This window comes from Dendrobium catenatum, unplaced genomic scaffold (assembly GCF_001605985.2).
Source record: "Dendrobium catenatum unplaced genomic scaffold, ASM160598v2 fragScaff_scaffold_203, whole genome shotgun sequence".
In the NCBI taxonomy this organism is placed as follows: domain Eukaryota; kingdom Viridiplantae; phylum Streptophyta; class Magnoliopsida; order Asparagales; family Orchidaceae; genus Dendrobium; species Dendrobium catenatum.
Window position 1 is genome coordinate 1,257,325 of NW_021318665.1, and position 27,702 is coordinate 1,285,026.

Below are 27,702 nucleotides of genomic sequence, written 5' to 3' on the forward strand. Positions count from 1 at the left end.
ATAATGTTATGCAAATTTCATATAGATCTCTGCCAGATTCCTTATTTTGTCTTCAATTTTAAAGAAAAATGTATTAATGAATTTATATTTTATCTAACAAAATTAATGTATGCATTTTCAAAAATTTTGATTGGCCTTATATGAAAATTATGTCATGTTAAAAAGTTTATCAACAAGCTACCTAACAAATCACCTTATACAACAAAATTACTATGATTTAGGCTTCATTTGGGACAATTTTCTTGTTGCTTATTAAAGCAATTTTCTAATATAAAACTTTAAATTTTTATACTAAAAAGTTGTTTTAAAAAGCATTAAGAAAGCCGTCCCAAAGCCGTTTGAGACAGCTTTTTTATTGCTTTCTAAAAACAACTTTTTAGTACAAAACTTTATAATTCAAGAAATTTCTATACTAAAAAATCACTTTAAAAAGCAGAAATCAAACCATCCCAAACGAAACCATAATTTAACAAAATGGATGGAAAAATTATTAGGTGCGGAGTGTGCACCGTCCGCACAAATATGGGTACCTAGCGGTACCGAGTGCCGATACCTAATGCAGAATAAGGCTTGTGCGGACGGTTCTCCCGTCCGCACTGCCAATATTGGATCATCAAAAAGTACTAAATTACAACTTTGATATGGACATAAGTCAGTCCCAGCCAGGGTCTTAACAACAACTTCCAAGATCTTTACAACTAAGCTAATTGACACCTCCAATATAATCTCATAATCAAAAGAATATAAGAATATATTGCTAACTCGAAATGACCACTATACCCCCCAACTCAATACTAATCTGCAACAAAACCGTTCGAGCCGAACACTAAACTCCTCACATATATCCATACTCTAATAACTCCCACCTGAACGGAGGGTAGACAAAAAGAACTTCTGGAGGTCCTTTGAATATAAGAGCCACACAAACGCAAACTGCAGCAATGCCCACCATAGAAAGCAGCATTGGCCGATACAATAAAGAGCTTCCCACTGAGCTGCGGTAAGCCATAGGGCGTTCACATAGCTTACAGGATTTTGATTTGCTCTTGTCGATCTCAAGGGAAGATAGTTTCTCAGACTTGAATTTTCCAGATGGTTTATAAGGCATGTTGACGGCCACATCAGTTTTTTCTGTGAGCTTTTTGAGTTTTGTCTGCATCAGTGTTAGGTAAGATTCATGGCCGCGGGCGAATGCGTAGTCTTCGGGAGTGAAGCCGGTGCTGTCACGGGCGGTCTTCCATGCTTTGACTCCAAACTAGAATAAGGTGAACGGCAACGATCAGAAATGAGTTGAAGATGGTGTGAAGTATGATTTCGAAGTAGAGGAATTCTTGCTTGAATGTTTTTAAAATAATTGAAATGCATGTAAATACACAAATTATTTGATTGGATGCAAATCAAATATTTCTGTGTTGTTATTATATGTTTTGGCAGAATTTAAGTTGGATGGTTGAAGCGGAGGAATGCATCGGGGTTGTTGTGTGATAGAAAGGTGCCCCTCAAATTTAAGGGAATTTTTTATAAGATGGTGGTGAGACCTACAATGCTTTATGGTGCCGAATGTTGGATATTAAATGAGAAGCATAATACTAAGTTAAGTGTTGTAGAGATGAGATGCTCGGTGGATGAGTGGCTTTACCCTTAGACATAGGATATGAAATGAGGATATACGTGAAAAGGTTGGAGTAACTCTATTGGAAGATAAAATTAGAGAGTCGCCTTAGATGGTTTGGTCACATAAAACTGCAGCCTTTCAAGGAAAGTAGAGGTATTAAATTTGACTTATGTTAGAAAAGATAGAGGTGGACCTAAAAAAATTTGGTTAGAAAATATTATACATGATCTTTCTTTATTAGATGTAAACGATAACTAAACTTTAACGGGACACAATGGAGAAAAAGGATTCATGTAGCCAACCCCACATGGTGGGACAAAGGCTTGATGTTATTGTTGTTCTTATATTATATATTTCAAATGCATTAAAATGTTGCCGGTTGTGGATGGGAACTATGAGCAATTGCAACGTAGGATTTAAAATTGGCTGATTTGAGCAATTTCTAAATGTGGGAAAAATAAGAGTTTTGGGGCAACTTCAAGATCTTACTTTGTATGTTTTTTTTTTTACTTCAAACCAAGCACCATGACATAATTAGAATATTGGAAAAAATAATGCAATACTAATTGAAATCCTATCAGTGAGGTGAGGGTGTTATTTTCAATAATGGGTAAATAAACTGTAAAGATGGAAAGGAATAGAAAAATATACCTGTCCTGGATCATCGGTTAGTAAATCCAACATGCTTTCTGCATAAATACTACTGGCTGCAACATGAAGTGGCGTTATATTGGAGGGACCAGGCATGTCCGGTCTAAATAAGTTCTCAATGGCCCTATCTGAATTTTTGCAAGGTCTGTATCTCAATAAGAGCTTTACTGTTAACTTAGAGTTTCTTTGAACAGCATAGTGGAGCAGATTTTCTGACAAAGCAATCTTAGTAGGAGAAACCCCTTCTAAATCTATGATTCCGTCGAACAAAAAGTCTAGGAGCTTTTTGACAATAGCAGACCAGTCACGATCCATTGAAAATCTCAAAATCCATCTGAAACGTGGAAGGGAAAAAACTTCTGAGCAATGATTCTCGGATTCTGATCTAGACCTTAACTGACTCCTCCGAAGTAGCCATCCCATCTCATGTAAAAAATTCAGACCCAGATTTCTTACGGCCACTAATTTTTCCTCCAAAACTTCATCACAAGAGGCAACATCCATTGAACTCTCTAGCATTCTTATCTCAGTACATATATCTTCTTCTGCGACTATGAAGGGGAAGAACCCACTGCTTAGACCAGCATCTTCAACCTGCAAATGATCAAAAAATGAAATAAAAGTTCACTAGAAACAAAAAATAATAAGGGGAAGTATCTAACCTCAATAAATCCTCGCCCGATTGCATCAGAAAGGTAACAAGAAAAGCTAAGAGATTGGAATTGTTCATGTCTGCTTCCATTGTTAGAACAGTTGACAGAATGTTTGTCCATCTCTTGGATGAGATATCTCCCTTCAAATGCACAGAATAATCTGAGAATGTCACAAACAGTAAGGAACAATAAAAGGAAAGAGAAAGACTAGAAAGATAAGCAATGAAGGACTAATGAAGGTTCTGAGAATAAAAGTCATTAAACAAAAATGGGGTAATAACCTTGTGGTAGGTCGAACAAGATTAGAACCTTTGACTTTAAAGGTAACCCTTGAAGAAGGAGGAGCTGCAATGGGTGTGACACTAAGAATCTTACAGTAACTAGTTCTCTCCACGACCAAAGTCTTGTTCAACACAACCTGACCTACAGTAGTTAAGCCAATCATAACCATCTGCATCATTTTCCATTGATATTTAGAAGATAAAGAAACTCTAAGGCTTCGTTTGAGATGGCTTATTGCTTCTTAAAACAGCTTTCTAGTAAAAAAAATAATTTTTATACTAAAAAAACTGTTTTAAGAAACATTAAGAAAGCCGTCCCAAACGAAGCCTAAGTGAGAAATGAGCTTTCTACTATCAAAGAAATCATCACACCGTTGTATATTAATGCTACGTGATGTTGCAGCCTAGCATACACCCATCCCGTTTGCCAAAAATTATCAGCTGATAGACAAAGTAGCCTATTCAGGCTAGAACCAAGATCATGACACAGCTGCATACGAAGTGAAATCAGAATAACTCAGCAAGACAAGCTTAATTATTAATAACTCGAACCATTCAATACAAACTACATGCCTCATCCCATGCAGACAAGCTAAGACGAAGATAAACTGTAAGAATGATGCATCCAGGTCTGATATAACTCTCCATATCCGTAGGACTATGAGATAACCAGTCAACAATCTGTAATTCAAATACAACAAAGAATTTGAAAAATATTGGCCTCAAGCACTATATGAACTTCAATTATCTACCATCACATATTATGATGACAATATAGATCAAAATTATCCATTACCTGTGCTCGCAAAGCAAGAGGAAAATCATTAGGGTGTTTTCCGAATAGTTTGAACACAATTCTGTCTGTACGGCTCTGAAAAAGAAAGAATTGAAGATTCACCAGGCATTAATGAATGATGAAGTTTCGGAACAGAAGGTAATACAACATTTAACAAACTCAAAATATATATATATATAAAGTTTTGACTAGTAACTTGGAGAGTTGGAGTAGACACAGCTCAGATTTAAAGCATAATATAAAACAAGCACATGATGCTCATAAGTTACAAATGTAGATTTGGTAATGAAGATTTCTTGGTGTGAGAGAAGAAAAAAATCATTGGGTAAAGCATCACCAGTAGTTCAGTACCCTATCCCTACTTGTTTAGGTAAGCTTTATTGATCCTTCTATAAAACTTTCTTCTGAAATAAGTAGCATTTGATAGGATTCTAGCTTATATAAAACACTTTTGAACAGCTTCTAATTATGTTAACTTTGAACAATCACTATTCTCTACAATCAGTTAACATTTATTATATCCCAAAAATCTCACTTATTGTACTGTAAAATCCCCTATTTTAGGTCAACATTATATTTGCTAATGAAAATTTTATTCTAACATCTTGACAAGGGATAGCACAACGTAAAAGTAAAGTGCCTCAAAATAATGACTTGCTTCACAGTTGGTTCTAATCAATATGCTGCTTTTTTAGGTCTAGAAAAAAATACCATTACACGTGCCATAGCTGTAGCATATCAACTAAATTGACAAAGATGGCAAGTTAGTAACATAAATTGACAAAAGATTAATATTGCTTAGGATGCTAGATAAGCTCGGGAGAAGAAACAAAAGTAAAACTGTGCAAACTTGTGGAGGACCGTGATGCAAATATCAAAATCTACAGCAGTTGAAACTGTAGAATGTGTGTTGAAATGAACATAAAAAATAATGATAAATATTGAAAGCTAAGAACTCATGAACTGCAAATTTTACATAATTTCTTACCTTTCGAATTAAATATACATTAAAAATCATATAACCCATCTTCTTCAACAGTAGTTCTTGTTAGAAGTTAATAATTCTGCAATTGCAGTCATAAATGTCAAACCAGCAAAATATGAATAGTTTTCATTTGCCATAGTTTCATCTGATCATTCATTTAACATTCCACCATGGAAAGCTTTCTTGAAAATCACATGGCTCTTCTTAATGCCTTCCTATTAGGGTATCATATTTAAGTGACACTAGATGTTTTGTAATTTTGATAATAATAAAGAAATATTTAAAAATTAGCATGCCTGGCAACCGTAGTTCTAGTTGTCAAAGAAAAAGATTTTGCTAAGCTAAAATCATATCACCTTTCTGAATCATCATTCTCGATTTATCATTTTCACTAAATATATAATTAAAAAAACTAAAGAAAAGAAGCCCAACGGTAGCTTAAATAATAAGATAAAACAGCTATTGCTGAGGTTGACTGTTGCTATTAGGCCATCAACAAATTGTAAACCTACACTAACCGGTTAAAAAATACAAAAAATTCAATTGGAATTAAGAAAATCCAAAAGCTATGATACCAACACCATGATGGAGAAAGAAAGCCAAGATAGGGGGCTGCAAAGACGTCTGCTTCGGATCTTCTACTCTTCAGTTTTTAAATATTTTTGGACGAGAATTTATTGTGTTTGAGCATGCATGATATATTAAAATGTGTACCAGCTATGTTTAGGTGCTAGAAGATTCTCACATGTTAGAGTCTGCTTCTAATCAACTTTAGAGGAAAGATATGGACACATGGCAATTTGGTTCAGTTACAAAGTAACTTTCTTTTGACAAGAGAAAATGCATGCAAAGATAGAAATAATTAAATAATGAATTCAAACGAATAATAAAAAAATTTTGTACGCCTTCAAGGCAATAATTAGATCTGATTTTAGCAGTTAGAAAACCATATTTTCAAAAATATACTTTCATGAAATTATTATATATAAAAGTACTTAAGGGATTTATGACTTGACTCTTATTGGAAATTCTTGTTTTTAGGCTTCATTTAAGCAAAACATAAACCATTAAGTAAAAATAGCCCGAACGTTCATAATAATTGATATAATACACAAAATAATTTACTAATCGCAAACATTAAATTACTTTTTGTTATACATATTTTATCATTTAAAGTTGAACTTGTGATTGTGATTCATTATTAGCTTGAATTTTAATCAGATGGCTAAAATTTTTACTGTTATTACATTTTTCCGTTAAGAACTTCTTCAATTTATAATTATATGTGTAGTCATGATTAATTATTAGCCTGAATTTAAATAGACTTTTTTTTTTTTTTGCTTTTTTAGAAATTTCAGTATTGATCTTTTCAAATAAATGGTTAGATCGGATGAAGGATTTTTATTGTGTGGATCAAAATTGAAAACTGAATGGCTAAAATCTTGTATTGGTGGCATTTCAAGTGAAAATTTAATGGCTAAGGTGTAAAAATAGAGTTATGTAATATCAGCATCTTTGAGGAAATACTAGGAAACACGACAATAAAATGAGAAGATAAAACATATGTAAGAGATAAAAAGAAAAGGGAAGAGCAAATTTTCTTGGATATAACTAGTCAAGAAAGATCTGTTAGAGCTAACACAACGTTCTACTATCTAAAGATACAAATGGACAAAGCATACAAAAGCCAAACCAAAGAAATCACATATAAGTTCAACTAGATTTGAGCATGGTAAGATGGTTAACTCATTGATTTTGATTTGAGTTCAACTGAAGTTAAACGGCCATCCAATTTTTAAACAATCTTCAAGCTAGATTAACAACCTTAGAAATCACATATAAATCACGTGAATCATATGTTCATTTCATCACACTTTCAGCCTTTAAACATATCTTTTGAATGTTAACAAATAGCTTAAAATCATTTAAATTAAAGCATGCAAACATTTGATGAACCACAATTGGAATGTCGAAGCAGGTCATATGAATTATAATAAGATGACTGCATAAAAATTTGAGGGCTAGGTCATGACTCACCTAATATAAACAAGTCAGCTATTTACGTTCAAACCATGAATTATGAAAGTTAATTCTAAAAAAAAGTTACTAGTTAAAACAAGGATATCCCTGCAGAAATTCCTAGTAAGAAGATATAATATTTGAACCCCATTTATTTATAAACCAATTCAACTTCATCTATTATATCATATCTTAGCATCACGTACAATGCATCTATATAAATGATTTTATACCCATTACATAAACGAGATACATAACCAAAAAAAGCTCTCAACATATCATGCAACAAGATGCAATCTGATGCAACAATGAAAAAAACTCGCATATAATAAACTTCAAAGTGACCATGACCTTAAACCACAACCCTCAACAACCTCAGAAGCATCCTATATTGTGCTGTGAAACAAAAACGCAGTTTTAAAGATGAAAGCAGGTCTTATCAAGTTTTAAACATAACCCAAACTCTCGGGTGACAAAAAATTTGTTTACAGCATTTCATTGAAGATATGACATTTCTTTTACAAAATTGATGCATGGTCATGCACAATCAAATGACGAAACTTAAATGTTGATACAAATGCGCATAAAGATTTTTGAATTAAATGAGTACATCAAAAGGTGTACCTGAGCATCCCCATTTGAACTTGAAGGTGATCGGGTTGATGTTGATTCTGTATTCCCACTTATTTGGGGTGGGCATAACTGGTGACAATTTTTAACCATCCATGGAGGACAACCAGAAGAACCGATCACAAGAGTTGCTTGTTTTGCTAATCTCTCACATCCTAATTCACCATCATGTTCATCAACAAATGTAGCATTTAAGTCAAATCCCTTTGTCCTTTCACCCTCAACGTTATATGCACCAGGTAGCATGTGCTGCAATGGGGATAAAGTATTATGCTGAAAATTCATCTCTCTTGAAGCAGCAGAAACTGATACATAACTATTAGTAGCCATGGTCGGAGCACATTTTGTTTTGGCAGGTGAACATGATTGCTTGAGATTCTCTGTCAGAGGGACAACACCTGAAAGTCGAGCATCAGTAGCCTGTCCTGATATCCTAGCAGATGTCCCAACTTTCTGAAGATCATGAGATGCTTGGAGACTAGAACTCTTATTTGCATCAGATGAACTAGCCAAAGAGGCAATATTTCTCAAAAGGTTCCACAATAGCTCACTATCTTTTGACAGTTGAGATTTATCAGCTGAAATGACCATAAAAATCATGAATGAAAGTTCCAGAATAGCATGTTAATCAAACAGCTTTTTGTCAAGATGATGAAGAAATATAATCAAACCATCAAGCACATGGCAAAAAATACAGATGTTAGGATTCACATAAGACAAACAATAATGATTTTGTTAGAAACGAGTAAAGCATCCACTTAGGGGCAGGCAATAAAGTGACTACCTTCCATTGATTGGAGAGATGGATTTTAATACTTTAAAATTGAAACATGAGATGATTGTGATGATGATAACATCACATGGAGTGAAGTGGAAAGGGCTTGAATTATAGAAAGAAATATGTGCATTAGGACATAAGTAAGATCATCTGTTGGAGCTTCAAATTCAAGAATAATAATAAATCTCGACGATGAAAAGTGTGGGCTGAAGATGAAACTAGTAGTAAAGTTTATATTTTTGGAAAATCACTTGAGTTCCCACTAGTGCACCTAGATTTCCACCTCAACAACCTCTCAATCTAGAATATCATACCAGCTGGCTCTCACTACCCCTCTTCACTTTGATACTACCCCAGCTGGTTGATGGTAGCCATTCCACCGAGCCCACAACTACTAGAAGCCTGCCACCTTATCCTCTTCATTCACCTTATTGATCTCTGGGATCATTGCTCTGGCATCGTCAATCCATAAGATGTCCTATTTTACTTAATGTTGTAGCTAATTTTCAATCACTTATTTTGTATGATTCCTAATAATTGTTCTCCTAGAATGGCATTAATATTGAGCAGATAATGAAATGAAGAACCCAACCAATTCTCTTCAATTCCTATCAAGACAACCCTTAGCAGAATTTGTTACATAAGTAATTTAGCCATCCAAACAATTTAAACATGTATTTTGGATAATTTTCAAGTTACAAAGATAGGTTTTGCAAGTTTGAATCCAAAAACAAAAAAAAAAAATCTTATTTTCCTAAACTAATTTTGTGTGATAATTGTTATTTAATACTCCTCAAAGTTATTTCTTATTAAGATAATTTATTCTCAAGCACCGTTCTTTGATCAGGAGAGCACTATGCAACTGAGGTCGGCTATCATTTTGATAACACTAAGATGTACATCCTCCATTTGAAGTTATAGTAAACTAACAATACAAAAAAGAATTGTCTGTGACAACCTCTAAAAGAGATGAGAAGCATGGATAAAGTGAAATGATTTATAAGATCCTTAAAAACAACAATAATAATATCAAGAGACCATAAAAGAAGAAATACATAACAAACCGTTATATTTTTCATTAAAAAGAACCAACAACAACAACAACAACATCAAGCCTTTATCCCACTACGTGGAGTCGGCTACATGAATCTTTTTTCTCCATTGTGTCCTATTAAAAGTCAAATTCTCATATAAATCTAATAAAGAAAGGTAATTCATAATATTTTCTAACCAAGTCTTTTTAGGTCTACCCCTACCTTTCTTAACACAAGTCAAATCTAATGTCTCTACTCTCCTAACCGGGTCATCGGAAGACCGCCTTTTTATGTGACCAAACCATCTAAGGCGACTCTCTCTAATCTTATCTTCTACTGGAGCTACTCCAACCTTTTCACGTATATGCTCATTTCGTATCCTATCTCTAAGGGTGAGGATTATAAAAAATATAATAACTACGGAATATATTAATACATGAAGTCTCTGAAGCATAGATAATATAAAAATTGAAGTAGCTACATATTACATGAAATAAATAAATAAAAGATAACAAAGTGCGTCGAGGACAAAGCGATCCGATAAGTTGTGAAATTATATTTGGAATATATTAAAAAGAAACTTGTGGTTCACGAAGCTCTTGCTAATGAGTAGGAATGGTGATCCACAAACCTCAATTTAGGATTGATGTTCTATCATCTATGGACTTAGTTGTGGAGGCTTGTAGATGGAGTGATCTCTGCAAATCCTAGCATAATTGAGGTTTTCACTATTTAGGATTCTTCCATTTGGGAGTTTTACTGGAATATTTATATTGGATGGTAATAAACATGAAACAAAGTTCTTATAGTCATTTGAATTAGGGTTTCCAAAATGAAATAATGCTACTAAGGAAACTAGAAACAAGATAAATAAGAACTAAGTTGGAACTTATTTAGACGATAATGAATTATATTGCTTATGCTTTGTTCTCCTTTTGATTTTTCTTATTGCTTTAGTTGTTGACTTGTTGTCTTTTTTTCTCTTTCTCATCACAAGCATACACAAAGATACAGATATGTAGATGTGCACACACATACACATGTTATCCTCCCCTTCCTTAGATCATAGAGTGAATGGCCCTCCTCTTAAAGGAGCTGAAGTGCCTGGTCATCTCATGTGATAAAGTTCAAAGTGATCCCTTCTTACTTTTTGGCTCCTCCTTTGATAGTGCAACCTCTTTGTTTGGTATAGGTCCTTTCTAGAATTTATGTAGGTCTATATAAGCCTGTGGGCCTGTTTTAACTCTTCTAATTAGATTAGGATTAGCCCAATTATACTGAAACATCCTTTGATTCACCCAATATCCTAGCAAATAATTGTTGGAGATCTTCCTTGATCAATAAACAACAAATTTGATCTAAGACCACGGATCTTAGTTATTTTAACAATTAGATTCCACAATATGGATCTAACAACTAGCAAAGATACAGTGGCTATAATTGCTAAATGTATCCTACTCCCTTTGTTCCATTCTGCTAGCTAAATGAACTGTCAGGTTAAGCTTAGGATTCATTAGTTGATAAAATTCATGAATCTGATAAAATGTTATTGTTAATACTATGCCTCATATAATCATATACTTACAACTTGTCCTCTTAGTTAAGTTTAGTTATTTAAACCATAACAACTTATAAAAGGGCTTATGGGAATTCAAGCTTCGCATGTTTCTTTTGTTGAATTAAGGTAAAAGAATGTAAAATTAATGAAGCAAAGTTCATCAGGAAGGAAATTACATGTTAAATTAGCGACAATTCTCAATAAGCTTATCAATAAATGGTTAGTTGACTGATTATCAACTGCAGAACTCCCACTTGGAGAAATGTCGGAAGTATTTTTCCTCCTTTTTTTATTATGGTCTGCCAAACGTCGACGACAACTTCTTTTCCCTTCATCAAACTCTTGAAGGAGGTGAAATCTATAACATAGCAAAACAAATGTCAAGAAAAAATAAGTATGTGGTACTGCAATATTTTAACAGAGGTTTATATATATATATATAAGGCTAATTCATAGAAATAATAGCAAGCATCAATTTACATATTTTTGTTAAAAAAAATGAAACAAGTAGAAAAATTTGAACTTTTCAGCAAAAATGGTGAAATTTTTCATCTAATGTAATTATTAAATATTTCTAAACCATAACAACCATCATTTTAGAAGTCTTTGACGTCTCATTAATACCTACAAGACTCTAATACCCTAAAATTTTGCATTTGATAAGAAATAGAGCAAAACAAACCTTAGAATCGTGTTTAATGCACTACTGCTAAACTTTCATAAATATAATAGCTATAAGAAAGTCAATTGTTCTTGTTGATAACTCAAGAATGATCCATATGATGTGATACCAAAGATTTTAGTCCTAAGATGATAAGGATCGTGATAATTAGCCTTATGTCAACTAGTTGGCATTGTTTGAAATGATAAACATTCAAGTTTGGAAAAGAGGTCCTAAATAAATACTCTAGCCCAAATACCCTTCATTTGCTAATGCAAATTTATTTAGAGCATGTCGATAATATATGGTTTTATCTAGATTTAAAAGCCTTTGTGTTCCTTCAAGTTTGTTCTAGGAGTTGAGTTCAAGTAAGAAAGGTCTTTTGTGTTCGTTTACAAACTTTTCAAATTTTACAATGCAACAATGTCCAAATAAGGTATAGAATCAAGGTTAATGAAGATAATGGTGAATAAAAATTGGTGGAATTTCTGGCTTAATCGTTCAAAGCACTGATCACTTGTATAAAGGAAAAAAAATCACTTGAGAGCTTTCAGCTAATCTTTGATGCATGAAATAACTAATAAAACTCAGCATGTAAGTTGATAGATGAGGAATGACTAAACATGACGAGCTTCATTAAATGCTCCTGAACAGGAACTTGCGCAACTCTTCCATCATCTCATCCATGAGTTATTGACTTTCTTATGTAAAATCATTTAGAGAATATAATATGATACACTTGATTGTGAATGTAAGTCACTCTGTTCTTTAAATATTGTTTAAGTTCATTTATAAGCTCGTAGGTACTTATTTGCATGCCCATGAGTTTGCATTTTCAATACTTCTATAAAATTTTGGGTATCAAGTTTTTTATTTGTTTTTTTTTTTCTTCCACGTTCTGATCCAAACTCAAATTTTAATGTCAAGAACAATTACCAATGGGACAAATCCAGCAATAAAATATTCAGGCCAGAAGTCGAAAAAAAAAATCTACGGATATTAGATGGATGTAATATAAGAACATGAGCATGAAAGTTTAAAAATCAGATTACTAAACTGAATGAATGGCTGTAGTTACATATTACCAGATCAAATAGCTTTATAATAGCAACCTGGTATAGGTAAGGAAGAAGTTAAAGTACTAACCTACTGCATTGTTGACAAAAACGCTGTATAATATTCCCAATTACTGCACTGCTAGCCTTAGCATGCACCTCGCACACTTTATGACGCCTATGGTAGTCTTTGCATTGGCTCAAATCAGCATCACAGCCCTCCACCTGACACTTAGGATGGTTTAAATTGCTAGCCTGCTCCAGGCCCCTCTTACCATTTTTCATTCCTCCAACATCCAGATCATCTTCCATAATTGGATATATCTGACCGCCAAGCTTTAAAGTAAGAGACCCAACTTCATCACATTGCTTATCATCTTCAACAACCAAAATCCGTCTCCGCTTGTCCGCTTCACCTAGTCCTTTCCCAATGATTCTATAGTTACACTCATCAGAGCCAGTCAATGAGGTGTTTGAAACACACACATCATGGCATGGCTGCTTGTTGCAATCTAAAGGTCTGGGGTTCACAGGAACAGCCACAAAACCTTCTCCATCCCATGTCCACTCATTTAAATCCCATTCCTGAGTCTTCTGTTTCTGTCCTCTTGAAGAATCGGTAGAGAAAATTTGATGGATATCCCCGCCCATGTCAGCCTCCACCTATCCAAAACACACACGAAGCGCTTGGACGGAAAATCAGAACCCCACCAATTCGTAAAGTTCAAACAGGCCGGCGCCCGCAAATTACGGGCACAACCAAAACCGTAGAGGTAAACAAATCCTAATCCGCCTCACTTCGTCCCCAGAAATCCATAATCAAAACGCCGTCGCATCCGTGAATCCACACAAAAGAAATCCACATGTCCAAAACAAACCTCCCAGCAAACCCCACAAAGACTACAGAGTTCAAGACCGCCAAAATCAAGCAAATGTAACCCTAGCCCACAACAGCTGACTCTAGACTCCAAATAAATGTCTCTCCTAAACACAAAATAACAGAGAACAAACCAAGATACAAAGGGTCAAAAACCTAGCCTCACCGAAGATCGTTTCAAAGCTCGATCGTTACAAATTGTCAAAACACCCCAACGCAAATACCAATTAGATAAACAACCAGCTCGGAATCTCAGCAACGCGAGACAAGCGCGAAACTCAAGCTATAAATCATTGAGACCTGAATCCCTACGAGAATTTCCACTCCCAAGCTACGTAATTAAAACAAACTAACCACGACAACGTCCCATACCTAGAACAGAGCACAACAAAAGAGCAAATCCATAATCCCCACTTCAGACTCCCCAATCAGAACAACGCCCTGCCGCGATCGATATCTCCGACGGAAGAACCGCCGCCCCCTCTCCCGCCGGAGAAACTCGAAGTGGGAGCTGAGGAAGAATTAATGGAAGGGAGACACGTGAATAATAAAATGGTTCTTCGGAGAAATAGATGCGGTGTGAGAAGGAAGGAGAGCGAAAGCAGTGACAGATTCTAATATGGTACGATACTACGCTTTACGGTCCAAGAGTTAGAGAAACTTCGCCGTGCGAAACACAATAAAAAACATTAATTTATATAAACTCAGCGCTCAACTATTTAGACTAAATTTTATTTATTTATTTATTTTTGAAATAAATTAGTTTTTCTAATCTTCAGTCTAAATTTATAAGAAAAAATTGAGTTCAGTAAATTTGATTAGAATGAGATTTTAGATCTTGTTTGGAATAATTTCTTTATCATTTTTTAAAATAAATTTTTAGTATAATTTTTTAGTATAAAAAATTATTTTAGAAAATAATTAGAAAGTTGTCTTAAACGAAATCGGGTCTATAATTTTTTTACTAAAAAATTGTTTTAAAAAATAATAAAGAAGCTGTCAAAAATAGAGCCTTAGGATTATATTTATTTTTAGATAAGATTAATAAAACTATAATGATTGATATGATTACATAAAGTTCATTTGATATAATATTTGAAGTGAAATTTTCAAGAATTAAATTCAAGGTAATATGAATTTCTACTTTAACAAATTTTTAGTCAAATTGAATGTCTTGACGAGACAAAACAATCAATACTGCAAATGATCTGATTCAAGTCCAAATAAGTTCAACTAAAGCACTTGAATTATATTTTGAAGCTTTTAAATATAAATTGATGCATCAAATGACATACAATTGTAGTATGCTTACAATTAAATTGAGTGGCACGACAAGACGAATCTAAAAAGCCCAAAATCATTTATATCTGACATTTTTAAGGTATTCAAATGTTTGATAAATGATATATGATCAATGTGATTAATATGGATTGTACGAGGAGTGATTTTGATTATGGTCAAATTTACAAAATTACTCATCTAAAAAAAGCCTATGAATAGAGACAATTTATAAACAAAGGGTGATTTAAGAGCTAAGAGAACTAAAGAAGTCTTTTGCATTTTATGGCTATCATTGTTGACGATCACAACCAGTAATTGCCGCCACCAGGGATGTAATCAATTCAAGTCGAGCTTAAGTCATAGCAAACTTGAGCTCGACTCGTCACTCAAACAAACAACTCGAAGTCGTGCTCGAGCTCTAGTCGAGCCTACTGAATGCGCTCAAACAAGACTCGAGCATTCGAACTCAAGCTCGAGAGCTCAACTCAACATATAGTTACCGGCAGGATTCACCAACAAAGTTATGTAGTTGCGTACTGCGGTGGAGCCATGAAGAGGTTGCAGGAGTGTGCTATGCTTCGCCAAAATAACAAGATCTCAAGAAGAAGGGGGGATCGGTCCCCCTCTCTCTCTCTCTCTCTCTCTCACTCTCTTTCTCTCTCAAACAATTGCTTAAATTGCATGATAATAGATGATATGACATTTTTTAAGTGATGCACAATTATTTTAAATGCGATTATTAAATGCATAAGATTTTAGTGCCCATTATTTTAAATACTTATTTCAACTAAAAAATATTTTTAAATACTTAACGTAATTAATTAAATCACCTTGCGAGCAGAGAAGACGAGTTTAAACAAACTCAAATTGGAGCTCGTTTAGTATTCGAGCTCGAGTTTGAGCTTGTGGCTCAATAAGTTCGACTCACGAGCTTGTTAATAGGTCGAACTCGAGCTAAATCATGAGCCATTGCCAACTCAACTTGTTTACACCCCCAGTCACCACTATCTCAAGAATCTTATTAAGATTTTGTGTGAAAGAGAGGGTCATTGCATTTCCTAATATATAGTAGATTATTTATTGGGTCACCCCTCATGATTATCCCTTTTCTAATTTTTTACGTAAAAAATTTCTCATCTTGCACAGCGTTTTTGTATGTGCTGAGTTTTTATCAAAAACTAAGACATAAAATATACGCTATACTATCACAAATTTTCTAACATGTAACCATGATTAAAATAACTCGTCTAGTCCTAACACAACCTTTTTTTTAAATCATATTATTTTAATATATATATTTAATATCTTTACATTATCTTTGCACAATGGTGTTTCAAAGATAATTAGCATTCGGCACAATTTCATAAATTTTATCTAAAGGACTGTATTTATTAAATAATAGCATTATCTCTCACTATAGATTGCATGGAAATGTATTTATCGTTTAATAAAAAAATGTATTTTATTATTTGGAATGGTCAACAATTATTTGAAGTTTTTTTAATCAATTATTTGACCATCATTATCAATAAATATAAGAAGTATTAAGATGTCTTTTATAAATACTAAAAAAATAATTTAAAATTAGCATTTAAATCTATCATCGAATCTAAGTGAAGTAAACGGCCCTCTAACAAATAAATTACTAAGGTCACAGATGGTATAAATGTAAAAAACTAATATTTGAACTATGAATTTGATATAAGAGGTATCGAAATATATTTGAAGTTGTTTGGATGAGTGTTAAAAGAATGGTGGTGATTATAATTTTTATTATTTGTTTAACATAAAGTAAAATAAATGTAATATAAAGTCAAACGATGCTGACAACGGTGGCGGTATGTGGCGGGGGACAATGGTGATCGGCCCGTGGCAGCAGCGTTTAATCAAAATGGCAGTGGTGGTGATCATCAGGTGGCGGGTGGTGGCATTATAGTTAGCTCACAAATCACCGACAGACCCGCATACAATCATCTGCCCACCCTCATATAAGAGAGAGAGAGAGAGAGAGAGAGAGAGGGAGATTTTTGCCTGCACCTTTATTCTGTTTTTCTCTACCCCGCGTATTGCGCGTCGTTCAACCACAGTCCTGAATCCCCCCCCCCCCCTCCCTTTAGGCTTTGCTCTTCCTACCGCAATGCTTACAATCCTAGTACACCAGTCATAGTCCCCTACAGCCCTACTCACGACTCGGGAGATGTTCCTACACCACCAACAGACCAAACCGGTCGTCACCTGATGCTCGCCATTCTCGCCTATTGGATTGAATGTAAGAAAAGTTTAGAAATTCCTGAAATTTTCTTCTTTTATTTTTAAAGTGAATGTGTTATTGAATATCAAATCATAGCTTATATGTGAATTATTGGTATGCTTTGTTAGGTTAAACTAGTTATTTGTTATTTACCTTTTTATACCGGGGTTTTTACATACTTAACACTTAAAACTATTCCATTTTCTTATCTAACACCCAAACTTTACTATTTAGTATTCTACCATCTAAAATCCTTTTCCTCATCAAAGCTAACACTCTGTAACCTCCCGTACAATACCTCACCTCCTGATTCCTTTGTTGGAAACGATGGCCTCTACTTCCTCGGTGGTGTGTGCTTCATTGCCTCTGAATTGTCGGTGTGACAATTTGCTCACCATATGGGTTGGTACTCAATCCAATGAGTCATTCGCCAAAGCCTAGAAGGCTGACGCAACTTCGACCTCCCGATGTAAAATTTACCTATTGTTGAAGCTCTGGTACCTCTGCATCACTTTGATCGAGGCACAAGAAATATCGACGCCGACGATGGAGATATGTTTGTTCATCCGCGCTACTCTAGACTTCTCTTGTCTTCTTCCTCATTCAAACTATGATTTTTCTAGCATTCATCTGCTCAGGAGTCGTGTGGGTCTCCTCAATTTGCTTCGGTGCGTAAGCTTATGTTTTAGGGAGTCCTTGTGCAAGCTTGGGTTTCAAGGAAAAGCTCTCATTTTTATTGTATTGTGCCGCCGAGATTGTGTAGGCATAGATCTCTTATATGTGATTCCACAACAATGATATTGAACCACCTGTAGAGTCGCTGGGCCAACCTTCCTCCTGAACTTCTTTGTGATGTGATTAGAAGATTGGAGGCAAGTGAAAGTACACGGCTTTCAAGAAAACATGTTGTTGCATGTGCCGCTGTCTGCAGACCATGAAGGGAATTATGCAAAGAAATTGTCATGAGTCCAGAGCTCTCCTGTTAGTAAAAAGAAGTCGACTCACAACCTATACATAATATGTAATTCAATGGATCCCGAAAACATCTCAAGGTCAAGCAACACCCACATTGGCAAGCTGAGATCAAACTTTTTAGGTACAAAGTTTATAGTATATGATATAAGAATGTTGCCTCTCTATGCCATCATGGGACAACAAGCCGCATATTTTACTCCAAGAAAGTCTCACCTAAAGTACCAATAGGCAGCTACAACATAGCCCAAGTCTCATATGAACTTAATGTACTTGGCATTCGAACCCATTTCCCTTCATCTCTTTATTTTCATTAATCTTAGTCGAAAGCGACTTAATTCAATCCAGTCGGCCTGGAGTAGATGAGTAGCGCTGGCAGCGTGCGATTGGGATGTTCACACGAAGAGGAGAATGATCCCACGCAAAGCAAAGTAGGCATTTCGGAAAGGGTCGGGGTGAGGTATTTAATTTGACGGGAGGTTACAAGGTGGTAGTTTTGATGAGGGCAAGAGTTTTTATATGGTAGAATAGTAAATAGTAAAGTTTGGGTGTTAGATAAGTAAATAGAATAGTTTTAAGTGTTAGGTACCCTTTATATATTGAGTTTCTCACCATAAAAAAAGGCCGGATCTGCCCCTGGTTATAGTGAAAAAAAAAACCTTAGACAAAATTAAGTGGATGAATTTATAATATGACAAAAATGAACTAGAGAGTGAAAAAGAAATTCATTAAAACTTTAAACTATATTCATTTCTTATCAAACTAAATACTCAAAATTTGAATTTCTCTACATTTAGAATGTTTCATATTCCTTTTTCAATCCTACTGAAGACCCGACGTCCTGCCGAAAACTCAACATCCTGTTCAAGGCCCGACACTCGGTCCCTACGTCCTGTTCAAGGCCCGACACTCAGTCCCTACGTCCTGCTGAAGACCCGACGTCTTACTCTGGACCCAACGTTCAGTCCCTACGTCCTCCCAAAGACCTGACGTCTTACTTAAGTAACTGATTGTAACCTGATCACCCTTGGAGGTGATTCAGTCCTTTGTAACCAACTCAAAGTCTAGTGGAATCATTTTCAACTGGGCGAGGCCTCGTGGTTTTTTCCCTTTTTAAGGGTTTTCCACGTAAAAAATCTTGTGTTCTCTGTGTGTGAGCTAGTTATACGTACAACGTTAAGACGCAGAATTAAATCTCTATCGCCGCGTATTTTCTAGTCCGCAACATATATAAAGATTAATTTTGAAAACAATAACAGTGTGAATCATAATTATTCAATATAAATTAGATGATTAGGATTGTTAATTGCTAAAAGTGCAATTATTATGATAATTAGAGAGAATTTGAATTATTTTTTCTTCTCAGGACTCACAAGAATCAATGCAAATGTTTGAATACATTTATTCTCTCTATTTATTTAGTATATAACATGTAGGGTTTTAATTGATAACAATACTCTCTCTCTCTCTCTCTCTCTCTCTCTCTCTCTCTCTCCATCTTTAGCATATTAGAAACAATATCTTAAGGCCTAAACAATATCATAAACATTAGAACCTTAGTTCATCATTGATCATCCACTCCAAGCAGCCTATATTTAAAATAAATAAATAAATTCCACAATTTAGTAACCTTGTTATCTATTAACCCAACCTTACAATGTGGATAGCTCCATCTGTCACTTTTTTATGCATCTAATGGTAGATTTTTTTTTTTTAATATTACGCTTAATATTTGTAATTTAAGATAATTTAAGCACATTGCTCATCATTTGGTAGTTCTCACATTTATTTATTTCCTTAATAATGATTTCTTTTAGAAACTATCAGGTGTCCATTTTGTATATTGATTTCACCAATGTCTAAGTTTTTTGAAAAAATTATTGTGATTAAAGTACTAGAATATCTATGTTATGACTTATGATGAAAGCGGTTTGTGATTTAGACTTAAAAAAAACTCCCATAAAATGTTATTACATCGGGTCAAAATATGGGTTATTACAATACCAATAAGTAAATAAGTTAAATAATTAAAAAGTTAAACGGGTCAATTTTAGGTCAAAATTAAGTTAGCGAATCAATTTGAACCTATATTGGATAGTAGCCAAAACTCTCAACCAACATATCAAAGTGAGCTGCGTAATTCATATTCATCATGTTTATTCATGCTTTACAATATTGCACACTCTCTAATATCATGCCTTATTCATATTCATCTTTCATGTTTACAAAAAAAAAAAATCAAGACATGTGTTAGAATAATTTCACTAAAATGAAATTATCATGTGTGGAGTTCAAACATAGCTTGCATTCGGACTCTAATCAAAATAAGTTACATCGCATATACACAGCCTATGTAAAAATCTTGTACACAGTGTGTAAAAAATACATCACTATATACAAACGAAGTGCATGTAACAATTTCTCCACTAAAACGTTGTGCATAGGATAAATTTAGTGTTATTCTTACTATAAACTTTACTTTGTCACATAATTATGATTCACACACAAATGCCAATAATTTCTCCGTCTAGTGGCGGAGCCAGAAAAATTTATTGAGATGTAGCCTAAATTATTTTATTAAAAATTTTCCTCAGTTTTTTTCATGCAGGCTTAGGATCAGCATATATGTGCAAAAGTGCTAGTCATATTCTTTTTTTTTTTTCCTCAGGGGAGTACAAACCCATCCTTCACCATCCGATGTATAATTTCATGCTTATAAACAATAGCCAAAGAAGCTTAAAAAATCATAAGAACGAACATATCCTTCTTCACAACCCTTCGAGGGAGGAGAAGGCTGGGCGTCGCGATAATTTCATGCTCCTAAACTCAAATCAATCAAACAAACAAAAAACCTCTCGTCTACTGACTGTTGTTTGCTCAAGCGCACGAGCGAAGGCCGTGAGGCAAGGGAGGAGAAGACTGCGGAACTCACTGGCACGCCGCACGCCTAACGCAGCCGGCTGGGCCTCGCAAGGCCGTCTTCTGTCTGTGCAAGCGTATGTGTGAGGGTCGTAAGGCAAGGAAGATAACTGAGGCTTGCAGAATGTCCATAGGCGAACTGGTCAACCTATGACTTAAATGAATATGGCTGGATTTTTTGGGTTCCCCCATGTCTCCGTCCATGGAAACATCGACATTAGTACTTAATTATTCATTAAGGAATATAATTAGTTAATTACTCATTCAGATTATAATAATCATATTAGAAACTAAACAATAGTGAGCAATATTAGCTTAATATATTAACTTTCAACGTCGCCCTATCAATGTGGTTAAGAGAACGTTCCGTACTTATTGATAAATAGGTTGCGTATGAGAGTGGGTAAACTCCGTCCGTTCTCATCAATTTGACGTGTAAGCTTAGGTGAGCTGTCAATAAATGAGCAAATTATTACATCCGTGCCCGGATTCGTCCGGACACTAATCCATACGTGCCACGTCACTAAAATACATAGGATCTAGTGTATTCGGATGAGGTGGCGCGTCTGGATTGGGTGTCCGGATAATAATTCGCCCAATAAATGGTGAGATTATTAGGTGCGGAGTGCTGACAGGGAGCACCGTCTGCAACAAGCATTGACGGGTGCTCGGTACTGCTCGGTACCGAGCTCCCCCAATACTTGTGCGGACAGTACGTACTCCGCACCTAATAATTTTTCCAATAAATAACACCATCTCTTAATCCAATCTAAATGAATGGTCTAATTTATTAAATAAATTGGGTTCTTGTTGATCAGCTAATTTTATTTTAACTTAATTTTTTTTTTCTTAGTCGAATTATATTCTTACTGTTGATCAATTAATCTAAATTTTATTATTAGCAAATTTTATTTTTTAATGAAAATGGGTAATCGGTTGAGTTGGGTCATTCGGGTTGCCAGTAGATCGAGTTCGAATCCACCATTTTGAGTCCTTTATTGAATGGGTCGGGTTCGAGTTATTTTTTTTTTTTTTGGATAAAACCCACTAAGGGACTTACATGTTTCATAACAAAAAAAAATTCCAGGTCCTCAAAGAATCAAAAGCTCTCTAAAATACATCATTTGAGGTAAAATCTACGAGCTAATGATTATGTCAAATGCAATACAAAAGAATTCAAAAAGGAAACAACCAACCAGCCATGAAGCAACCAGCAATGGAGACCTCGGGTTCGAGTTGAATGGATTTGGGTTGAGTCAAATTCAGGAAGGATCCAAACTTGACCCGTCGACTCATTTTGACACCCCTAATTGGATATGATTATATTATCTTATTAAACTCCACATTTACTTTTTTTTAATTATTCATGTTATAGGAATAAAACTTTACAATAAATATTTTATAGAAAATTATTTTGATTTATTTGAAAATTTTGTATGAATATAAATTGGATAACAAACAACAGTCACATGCTTATATGTGGATGATTTGCTTATAACAGGTGATGATGAGCAGATGATTGCAGACTTTAAATCAACTATGTTTAGAAGATTTGATATGACAGATGTTGGCCTCATGTCATTATTTTTGGGTATAAAAGTGCATCAGAAAGAGGATGGCATTTGGATTTGCCAAAAGAGGTATGCAAAAGAGCTGCTTGAGAAGTTCAGGATGAATCATTGTAATAGTGTTTCAACACCAATGCAAACTGGAGTTCATTTCACAAAAGAAGGAGAAGGAAAATTGGTTGATCCAACATTGTATAAAAGTTTGATTGGGAGCCTTAGATACTTGACAGTGACAAGAACAGATATTGTGTATAGTGGGGCATCTTGAGCAGATTCATGGAGAATCCATGGGAGTTTCATTGGCTTGCAGCGAAGAGGATTCTTAGATATATCAGTAGCACAGTTGAGTTTGGCCTTCATTATCAGTGCAGTGGAGACATGAGATTATTTGGATATTGTGACAGTGATTGGGCAAATGATCATGAGGAAAGAAAGAGCACAAGTGGATATGTATTTTATGTTGGTGATACAGCTTTTACTTGGTGCACACAGAAGCTGAAAGTTGTAGCATTATCTACATGTGAGGCAGAGTATATAGTAGCGGCGGCAGCGGCTTGTGAAGCAAAGTGGTTGAAGAATTTGCTGAAGGAATTTTTTGGAGAGATTGATGAAGCTACAACAATTTATGTGGACAACAAGTCGGCGATTGCATTGGCCAAAAATCCAGTTCAGCATGGCAGGAGCAAGCACATTGATGTCCGTTATCATTTTATTAGAGATGCAGTAAAGTTGGGTCACATTAGCTTGGAGTACTGCAGTACAGAGGTTCAGGTAGCCGATTTGTTCACCAAAGCATTGACGACACCGAGGTTCGTAAAGTTACTGAAGATGCTTGGGATGAAGAAAGTCTTGGTTTCAGGGGGAGATTGTTGGATATTTGCAAACCAAGCGACGCGCGATGCGACCTTAGTTTATTTTTAATTTTTTTTATAGACAGTTTTAAAAACTGTTTTGTGCCGTGTCTTAGTATTCTGAAAAACTATATGTGATTGGCTCTCTGTTTTGGTTTTTCGTTCCGGTGTGAAGGCCCGTGAAAGACTTGTTTTTTTTTTTTGCTCTCAGTTTTTTGTTTTTTTCCCGTGGAAGGAGTAAAGGAAGAACTGCAGTATTTTCATTTCTTCACAATTTTGTTATGTTTTTACTTTCGGTTCGATCAGGGAGGAGAAGACTGCGGAACTCACTGGCACGCCGCACGCGTAACGCAGCCGGCTGGGCCTCACAAGGCCGTCTGCTGTCCGTGCAAGCGTACGTGTGAGGGTCGTAAGGCAAGGAAGATAACTGAGGCTTGCAGAATGTCCATAGGCGAACTGGTCAACCTATGACTTAAAATGAATATGACTGGATTTTTTGGGTTCCCCCATGTCTCCGTCCATGGAAACATCGACATTAGTACTTAATTATTCATTAGGGAATATAATTAGTTAATTACTCATTCAGATTATAATAATCATATTAGAAACTAAACAATATTGAGCAATATTAGCTTAATATATTAACTTTCAACGTCGCCATATCAATGTGGTTAAGAGAACGTTCCGTACTTATTGATAAATAGGTTACGTATGGGAGTGGGTAAACTCCGTCCGTTCTCATCAATTTGACGTGTAAGCTTAGGTGAGCTGTAAATAAATGAGCAAATTATTACATCCATGTCCGGATTCGTCCGGACACTAATCCATACGTGCCACGTCACTAAAATACATCAGATACAGTGTATTCGGGTGAGGTGGTATTTCTGGATTGGGTGTCAGGATAATAATTCGCCCAATAAATGGAGAGATTATTAGGTGCGGAGTGCTGACAGGGAGCACCGTCTGCAACAAGCATTGGCGGGTGCTCGGTACTGTTCGGTACCGAGCTCCCCCAATACTTGTGCGGACAGTGCGTACTCCGCACCTAATAATTTTTCCAATAAATGACACCATCTCTTAATCCAATCAAAATGAATGGTCTAATTTATTAAATAAATCGGGTTCTTGTTGATCCGCTAATTTTATTTTAACTTAAATTTTTTTTTTGCTTAGTCGAATTATATTCTTACTGTTGATCAATTAATCTAAATTTTATTATTAGCAAATTTTATTTTTTTAATGAAAATGGGTAATCGGTTGAGTTGGGTCATTCGGGTTGCTAGTAGATCGAGTTCGAATCCACCATTTTGAGTCCTTTATTGAATGGGTCGGGTTCGAGTTGATTTTTTTTTGGATAAAACCCACTAAGGGACTTACATGTTTCATAACAAAAAAAAAAATTCCAGGTCCTAAGAGAATCAAAAGCTCTCTAAAATACTATCATTTGAGGTAAAATCTACGAGCTAATGATTATGTCAAATGCAATACAAAAGAATTCAAAAAGGAAACAACCAACCAGCCATGAAGCAACCAGCAATGGAGACCTCGGGTTCGAGTTGATTGGATTTGGGTTGAGTCAAATTCAGGAAAGATCCAAACTTGACTCGTTGACTCATTTTGACACCCCTAATTGGATATGATTATATTATCTTATTAAACTCCACATTTACTTTTTTTTAATTATTCATGTTATAGGAATAAAACTTTACAATAAATATTTTATAGAAAATTATTTTGATTTATTTGAAAATTTTGTATGAATATAAATTGGATAACAAACAACAGTCACAAAATTAATGATAACAAACAACAGTCACAAAATTAATTGAAATAATGAAGCAAATTAACCATATTGTTTAAAATTAAGGAAAGTTGCATATTCAAATGAATAAAAAAAAATGAAACAAACTTCTATATGAATGGTTGCTTATAGTTGGAAAATAATTTCATGAAGTTGTCTCTAAGTGCATTGCACTATGGTCCTATAACTATTTTAAAGAAATTATATAATTGATATATCACCATAAATTTCAACTAATTAATATGAATATTGATTCAATTCAATATTCCAAGCATCCAAATCTTATAACTATAAACTTTTCATAATTTATTGTGGTATCATTTCACCTCTATTCCCATGTACTTATTGTAAAATCTAAAATCTTAATGAGATGAACTCTATATATCCAACATCACTCTATTTTGATTTCACCAATACATTAAGATTTTTTAAAAAATGTTATATGATTAAGAGGGATTGATATGGATCATATGATGAAGCGTTATTGTTTTGAATTGAAATTACCAAAATGTCCATATCCAAAAATTTATAATTATGCCATATTTTCACAAATTTGGGCAAGGTTAAGATGAAGCCAAAAAAGGGATTCAATGGGAGAGAATTCGTAATTCTGACTACTAGCACTTGTCAATAAATTTGACACTAGCCATTAATGATACCAACATCAATGATCAGCATTGGCAACATTAACGCACAACAATGCTAACAAGATTGACATCCACTGTTGAAACAAATGTTGATTCATACTATCACTAATAAGATTAAAGTTGGTCATCATCATCAACCACAACACATGTTTACCCCAACAAAGTTGATGCCTATCATTGAGGCCAACAATGATGTTTTGTCACTATTAGTACCAACATTTACACCGACCATCCCCAATAATTGTGGCTGCTCATCCTCACCAATAACATTGAAGCCTGCTATTAATATCAGCAGTAAAGTGGATTCCCATCGTCACCAACAATGTGGATTCCGATTATTAGCAATAAAGGTTGGTGCCCATAATTGAAAATAAGGCTTGATATGTCACCAAAAATTGCTTTGATCGAGCACGAATCTCAAGGAATACTCAAGTTGTAAACTTTCAAAATTATATTTGGGATCATATGAAATTCAATTTCCGCAAACTTATAGTCAAATTGAACATCTCATATATATGAACCTAATGACACCAAAATTGGTCCAATCCAAGTCCAAATGGGTCCAAATCGGGGGACCATGCCACATTTGGAAGGGTCAAAGCAATAATTGGATTACAAAATTATATCAAAATATGAAATTCTTATAGTCAAATCGAGCAGCTCGACAAGACAAATCCAACGAGCCCAAGATCGCAAAATTCCGACATCGTTAAGGCACTGAAACAATTGAAAAACTCTCTATGATTTGAGGAATCAATACGAGCCAATCGATGGAGCACTCAGAACCTATCCTAGATCTTCCTTGTATTTATGGGGTGTGCCACTCATAAAATTTTACAAATAGACCCCCAACTCTCTACATGAGGGGGACCTCTAAGCTAGAGATTAGAGAGAATTATAAGGCTTCAAGAGCTTCAGCACCATCGTCGGCAAACCCCCATCATTGTCGTTGAATCACTGTTTAGTCGTCGATCACCGTCGAACTTCCGCCCGGATTTTAGCTCTACCTTCGTTGGGCCATCGCTTGGCCACCGACTGCCACCGAACTTTAGCCCAGCCGCCGATCGTCACCGGACTTCTGCCTGGCCATCATCGGACTACCACCCGGCCACCGAACCTCCGCCTGATTGACGACCACCACTGGACTTTAGCCCAACCTTCATCGGACAACCACCTCGCTACCGACAGACTTCCACCCGGCTACAGACCGCCCCTGGACTTTAGCTCAACCTTCGTCGGACTATCGCCTAGCTGCCAACCACCGTCAGACTTCTACCCGATTGTAGTCCGTCGCCAGACTTCCACCCGGTCGACGATCACCACTGAAATTTTGCCCGACCATTGTTGGACCACCGTCTGGTCGCCGACCACAACTGGACTTCCACCCAGCTGTCGACTGTCGTCGGATTTCTACCCAATATCGGACTTATGTCCGTCACCGGCCTTCCGCCCGTCGTCGGACTACGGTCCTTCCAACCTTTATTGCCCGCCGACCACGGTCATTTCGACCTCCTTTGCCGACTATGGTCCCTCCGACCACCATCACCAGAATACGGTCCTTCCAACACTCGTCGCTCGCAACTACGGTTCTTTTGACCTCCTCCACCGACTATGATCTCTCCGACCACCGTCACTAAACTATGATCTTTTTCACCTTCGTAGACTGCCGACTATAGTTCTTTCAACCTCCTTCGTCCGCCGACTAGGGTCCCTCCGACCTCCTTTGCCGACTACGATCCTTCCGACCTTCGTTGCCAGTCAACGATCTTTCTAACCTATGTTACAAAACAGTGGTCTTTTCGACCTTCGTCACCCACCG

At 35.5% G+C, this 27,702-nt stretch overlaps 1 protein-coding gene and 1 pseudogene across 1 annotated transcript; one reads left to right on the forward strand and one right to left on the reverse strand.

Moving 5' to 3' along the window:
- Positions 1–610: 610 nt before the first annotated feature.
- Positions 611–14,258, reverse strand: LOC110099183 (squamosa promoter-binding-like protein 1). The gene is made up of 10 exons (XM_020826264.2): positions 12,808–14,258; positions 11,177–11,358; positions 7,625–8,208; positions 3,997–4,071; positions 3,774–3,881; positions 3,573–3,690; positions 3,201–3,342; positions 2,929–3,079; positions 2,267–2,860; positions 611–1,255 (listed from the first exon to the last, which is right to left on the reverse strand). Exons 1-10 carry the CDS (start codon positions 13,365–13,367, stop codon positions 836–838), a joined length of 2,934 nt encoding a protein of 977 aa, XP_020681923.1. The 5' UTR covers positions 13,368–14,258; the 3' UTR covers positions 611–835.
- A 3,661-nt stretch (positions 14,259–17,919) lies between these two features.
- Positions 17,920–22,852, forward strand: LOC114579159 (annotated as a pseudogene).
- The last annotated feature ends 4,850 nt before the right edge of the window (positions 22,853–27,702 follow it).